Source organism: Ammodytes marinus (genome assembly GCF_949987685.1).
Source record: "Ammodytes marinus genome assembly, chromosome: 8".
Classification (NCBI taxonomy): Eukaryota; Metazoa; Chordata; class Actinopteri; order Uranoscopiformes; family Ammodytidae; genus Ammodytes; species Ammodytes marinus.
Window position 1 is genome coordinate 3,562,797 of NC_137212.1, and position 6,562 is coordinate 3,569,358.

The following is a 6,562-nucleotide window of genomic DNA, read 5'->3' on the forward strand; positions in this document are numbered from 1 at the left end:
TGTGTGTGTGTAGGGTTTGAAACTCCAAGGAAATTCTGTAGAAAATGTATCGCCCTGTTTGTAAAGGACCAAAAACCTGCTCATCCGCACACACTAAGGAATCGTTCTACAGAACTTCCTTGGAAGTGTCACCCACACCCACACACATGCACACACACACACACACACACACACACACACAAGTACGCACACACACACACAAACTTTTTATCTCTTACACACACACACACAGTCACACACACACACACAGTTTGTTTGTTTTTAATGGAAATGTTGCTTAGTCAACCTTTAATTGACCTATCTATGGTTTTTATTTGAATTTCTAACCTAACTTACCGAAATACCCTTGTACGTGTGGACATGGCATTAGTTAAGGAATACTTCACTGATACGGAACCAGCGTTCTATCATTATAAAATCACTATTATAATATAATGAATGAGGTTTTTCTTCCCTCAGTCTTTCCTCAGTCTTCCCTTGGCCCAGCTGTCCTGTTAATCCTAACCCTACATTTTACCATATGTGATGTTACACATGGTAAAATGTAGGGTTATATAGTGAGACCATAAAACACTCTTTCTGCCTTTTCTCAGGCTAGGATGAACCAATTTAAATTTTTTGCACATTTATACTACATTACATAGGACCTCAGAGTTCAATACACCTTCATATTTCCACCAGTGAAGTAGGTCTTTAAGGCAAAAGTCTGTAGTTTGTTTTGGACTCAAATGTCCCAAACCAATCGATGCGTTATCCCGGAGACAACGATGACCTTAAATAACCGCCAGTGTTTCCACGGTAACCATGGCGTGATGTTTGTGTTCTGAGGAAAAACTCATGACAACATTCTGTCAAAGACAATTACAGCCTAGGTAGGTAGGTGTGTGTGTGTGTGTGTGTGTGTGTGTGTGTGTGTGTGTGTGTGTGTGTGTGTGTGTGTGTGTGTGTGTGTGTGTGTGTGTGTGTGTGTGTGTGTGTGTGTGTGTGTGTGTGTGTGTGTGTGTGTTTGCATGTGTGTGTGTGTGTGTCAAAAATTACATGTAACTGTAAACGAGAGCATCAGTGCAAAGAATGCTATTTTTCTATACATCAAAGTGAGTCTGATACATGAGCCATGACATTTAGTTTAGTATCACAAATGCAATGATAAACAGTCTGCATGAAGGTATTGCTGCAGCATGAACATGTGAGAACAAATTATCAGAGAAAGAGTCTCAACTAGTTTACCTGGACATTGATTTCATCATCCTCACATCCTCCAGAGGCCATTGTGATGGTGTGTGACTGTGTGTGCGTGTTACCTGCACCAAAATAAAACAAACATTTTGCAACAGTTCTTGGGAAATTACAGAGACAAAACATCCTGGCTCCTTTTCAGGAAATATACTTCACAACACAACTTGTGGATTGGTTGGACCCATTGGCATTGGTGCGACATCAGGGAGTGTCACACATACAGTATTTAGTATATATAGTGTCACCTCTCTCTTTCAACAGCACAAGCATCTAACAGCGGATTAAAGACATCTCAGGTATGTGCTTTGTTCTTTTTAAAGGAAAATATTCTGTTTTTGAAACTGAAACACAGAAAGTTATTAATGTCAGTAGTTGAAATCAAAGTAAGGTTGATTAGTGATGAATGTGTATTCTTGTATATTGGTAAAACAGTAAGGGTGTGGCATCTCCACCACACTGAGATTATATCTGGACAGCAGGGCAGCATAAATTGTGATAATATCTATAGTTATGATTAAACCCATGTCACCGTGGTGTATTCTGAATATTTCTATCAACTTTTCTTGTTTGTTTCCAGTTGCTGTGTTTCAACATGGTCACTGCACACTGGAGTGATAGTTGTTTTTTCTATGAGTTGTATGTTGAGCTCATGTGAGGATGTTTATTTTGGTTATGAATGCATATTACAGTGAGCCAATGGGCTTCAAAACACATTTGAAGGAGGTTTTTCCTTATTTAAAGAGCTACATGTAAATAGTAACACAAAATCAATAAAGTAATAAAGTAAAATAAACTCTAAAATAATCACAATAGGAACTGGTGGCTTCGTTAAATAGGACAAAGTTAACAGAGGCCAAAGGCCTTAGTGAAGAGTGTCCACAGAGTCAGCGTTATGGATTTAGTCAGGGAGAGAGTTCCACAGGGTGTGGGCTGTTGCCAAAAGCTTGAAGTGTGATCTGGGGGTTGAGAGCAGACCTGCTGTCAGAGGGAGGGGGTGTAGGGGTGGAGGAGGTCCGGGAGGTAGGATGGGGGGTGGAGAGATTTGTAGGTTAGGAGGAGGAGTTTGAAGAGAATGCAGGACTTGAGCCAGTGGAGATGAATGTTAATTTATACATTGACATTGCTTATAGAACTGACTGAAAAGGTTTAGGTTGAAGCGCTTGTTTATTGCACCTACCCTTTTTTACTTTATATTTTAATTATTTGTTTTTCGTATGTCCCTCAGGATCTTATCATCTTTATCTTATTATTTTATTATTATAAGTATTATTTTTTTAAATTACTATAATTATTATTGTTGTAATAAATTGCTGTATATTTTATACATATCACATGCAAAATGATGACACAAAACTAAATAAATCCACATTCATATCCACAGTGCCATACATGCCTCACTTTTATATTTGTTAAGCAATAGCACCAACTGAGATGATTAAAGTGAAATGAAAATCATCCTCTAGAGTTTTGTTTTTGGTTCATGTGTTTACAGTATCTTCCTCTCTGTAAACCCAGGTCTCTATATAAGGCTCTGTCCCACGGTAAAAGCTGTAATCTGCATTCATTGACTCATCATGATGAAGCTGATTCTGTCTCTCACTCTCATCTGGATGCTCTCCAGCACAGGTAACTCTACTCACTCTGTAAGTCAAACCAAATGCTGTTCAGGGCACATTACATTTTGTGAGATGTTGAGGTAATGCTTCATTGTGATTAAACTGTATATCTGTGGGTTCATAGTCAAAATATGTAATTGTTCAGCTTGCCATCAATATTTGACGGATAAATGTTTTTTTCTTGGTGCAGGTGGAGCTCTTGAGTGTTACGGTAACAGCGACAGAACAGTATCCTGTCAGCCCAATGAATACTGTGTAGCATCTGCCGCTACACGTAAGCTTTAACATTTTATGTTTTTGTTGTGTCCTTTAACTTTTTTTCTTAGATTTCTCTATAGCAGTTTTTGCTCATTTTATTTTTATTTATTATCATTTACTAATCACGCATTGATTTTCAGACAGCTTTGGAATCACTAGGCACAGGGGTTGTTCGCCAAACTGCAAGAAACAGACAGTTTCATACAACGTTGGCTTTTGGTACTTCGTCCAAACTGATCACTGCTGCAACACAGATCTGTGCAACAATCAAGATGTGCCTTGTAAGTAAAGCAATAAGCATTTGTTTTAATGTGTAAGAAAGAAATTGAGATTCAAATCAGACTCTAATGAGAAAGTGGGAAATAATTTGCCGTGACTTTGAATGCTTCTGTTTCAGACCCTGATGTTCCAAAAGAAAACGGCCTTCAGTGTTTCACCTGTGAAAACCCTTCCAGTCTCGTCTGTGACAAGACAGTTCAATGTGTGGGAATCCAGGACCGCTGCATCAGAGGGATTGGTGAGTCCTCATGCTGCTTATTGATCACTACAACTATTCATTATTATTTCTTGTTTCTTACATCCGTTAAGACTGCAGTCTAGTTTAACATTATTGTGTCTTCCACAGATGGACGCGGTGCCAGATTTGTTCGCTGTGTCTCGAAGAACGTGTGTGAAGCTGGCAATACCATGGGGATCAGCAATATAACATGTTGTAAAAGCAGCCTCTGTAATTCAGCCTGAATGTTGTTCTTCTTTTGCTTGGACTCATTTTGCCAATTGTCTGTTAGAACAACGTGCAGGGCAAACCAAAGCTTGACAAGTTTAAATAAATAAATGGATTAGATCGTGTGCTACACATCCACTAAATATTTGCATTGTTTCTATTGACGTTTGTGTCACTTGATGAATGCAGGTCAAATATTCTTCTTTTAGCTCTGCTTTGGTCTACTGAGAACAATATCTAGCTCCTTATATGGTCCACTTTCTACACTATGGCTGTTTGCATGCTTATCCTGTATTAGTTAAATGTAGCGTAATGTGCCATACTATAAATCAAATATTTAGTATGAAAACTGAATACTGAGCCTTCTGTCTTTGATACTGTAACACGTTGTCACCACCATAATAAAACTTTCCTTAAGCATGTTGAGTTTAGATGTCTGCCTCGTTCTCAAATAATTCATTTAAGATTTAAAATTAATTTATATATTTTCGACAGGTAGCGGATCGTGAGGAGAGATATTCACTGATTTTGACAAAAAGGGATTTTGAAGCAAGCGTTCTCCAGAATCACAGGCTCCACCTTTAAAGGTGAAGTGAGCGATATATTTATGTTAATATAAGTGTTAAATCGCTCTATATTCATACAGTGATCACTTGTATAGTGTGCACGTTTCATAACACAGGTCTCTCAGTCACCCGCTCTGCATGTAATCAGCAAATAAACTTTTTGAGTATCCGACACCTGATATAGGCCTACAATCAGAAGAGAGAGCGCTACAAACCGGCACCCGTCTCACTGCCGGTGCACGTGCAGAGCGACAGATGGGTGAATGTGTATGCGCCTACAATGGCGGAGCAGATAAAAATCCTTCCCAATGTCTGTTTTGGTGGTTTTTATCATTTTTTATCACAATTATGGATCTGAGATGATGCTAGATAACTCGCTGCTTGAAGACCGCAGTGCATTAATGTGGTGTTCCAGCGATCCAATTTTCCTGTGATTTAATTTTGTTTATTGAGATATGAGAATATAATTGAGAACATTTTCACCTCTCTGACACAACCAAAGTTATAGTGCTCATTTAAAATGGCGGGCAAAGCCCCTGATTGTTTTGAGTATTAGGTCCAAGGTAGAGAAAAAAATTAAGTTGAGACGGACATTTATTTTTCATTATGCATTTTAAGAAAAGAGACGAAATGACTCTAGAATAAAGTAGAAATACAATTTGGTGAATACAAAATAAGTAGTGGTGTGTAATTTGGAAATGGATAAGTGGTTGAAATGAAGATGAGATGATGCTGAGTTTGGAAATGGGACCTTGCCATAGATAGTATATACAACCTTGCAAACACTAGTAAACAGTAAAAAGGGTTTTGACTGTAGTTTACCAGCTGGGGGCAGCAAAGGCTTATATTGAGTTAACTGAGATTGGATCAACAGAGAAACTGCTCTCCCTAATGGACACTCAACGCAACTGTACATAACTGCAATTTTGTTTTGTTTTATTAATAATAATAAACTAAATAGAACTTGTCAAAACACACCCTGCGTTCCAATCCCCATACTTCCCTACTATTTAGTATGCCAGATGCAAGATTAGGGATGTCCCAATATGTGCACGTCAATTGAAGTATGCTGAAAATAAATGCCCAACTAACTCCAATAGCATTTTGGAGTATTCGTCTTTATTCTTGACATTTCTCGACATAATGAAAGAAAATCTTCCTTACCTGATTTTTTTTCTCTCCTGAGGCCCTAAAACTCTTCTGTACTTTAGTATGTAGTGTAGTAAAAAGAAAGAGTATGTGATTTGGAACGCAGGGACAGTTACAAAGTGCTCCAAAAAAATGCTCAAAAATGCTGAAGAAATGAATGGCCTTTACAGATTCTTAGAGAATTAGAAATGTTTATTGCTTATTGAATTCAATACTTTTTAGACATCATACCTTATGGAAGTATACAGTTACAAAAAAAAGAAAATAAATTCATACAAAAATAAATGGCTCGCAAAAAACGGTTTGTAAAATGACATCACTGTTCTTCATGAAAAATACAAATCAAAAGTGTGTCCAAACTATTTCATATACCGTACACTTTATCGTAACACTTTGAACATTAAAGGCCTACTTCACCAGTGGGAATATGAAGGTGTTCTGAACTCTGAGATCCTATGTAGTATAAAAACATTTGTGACATCACTGTGACATCACAACTGTGTAAAATGTAGGGTTAGACAGTGAGACCATAAAACACTCTTTCTGCCTTTTCTCAGGCTAGGATGAACCGATTTTCTAAAATGTTTGCACATTTATACTACATAGGATCTCAGAGTTCAATACACCTTCATATTCCCACTGGTGAAGAAGGTCTTTAAGTGAATTAATACAAACATTTTACCACGTATGGAATCAGGAGATGATGATTTTCATGAGTGTAGCTTATAGACAGTGGTTGAGGAGCGTGCATGATAGAAAGAAAAATATGTACAACGATTTTATTTTTTTTAACTAATTTGCATAGTTTAAGGCAATACACAGCAGGCAAGATCAACACAAGATTATTTGTCTATTTTGCTTCCATAACATGTCTTCTTTCATACTAGTATGAATAAAAGGTCCGAAGAGGACATTTAGGTGTTTATCTGACTAAACCGTTTGCATCTGTATATTTCTCCTATACAACCATCTTTAACGGCCATTATCTCAACATTCGATTTTTTCCAATACTC

General features: G+C 37.5%; 1 protein-coding gene across 1 annotated transcript; it reads left to right on the plus strand.

The window, feature by feature from the left end:
- Window positions 1-2,754: 2,754 nt before the first annotated feature.
- LOC307253945 (urokinase plasminogen activator surface receptor-like) lies at window positions 2,755-3,851 on the plus strand (the record flags this gene model as incomplete). Its single annotated transcript, XM_080032168.1, has 5 exons — window positions 2,755-2,862; window positions 3,043-3,126; window positions 3,251-3,391; window positions 3,508-3,627; window positions 3,736-3,851. The coding sequence occupies exons 1-5, from the start codon at window positions 2,811-2,813 to the stop codon at window positions 3,849-3,851; spliced, it is 513 nt and encodes a 170-aa protein (XP_079888294.1). The 5' UTR covers window positions 2,755-2,810.
- Window positions 3,852-6,562: the final 2,711 nt, after the last annotated feature.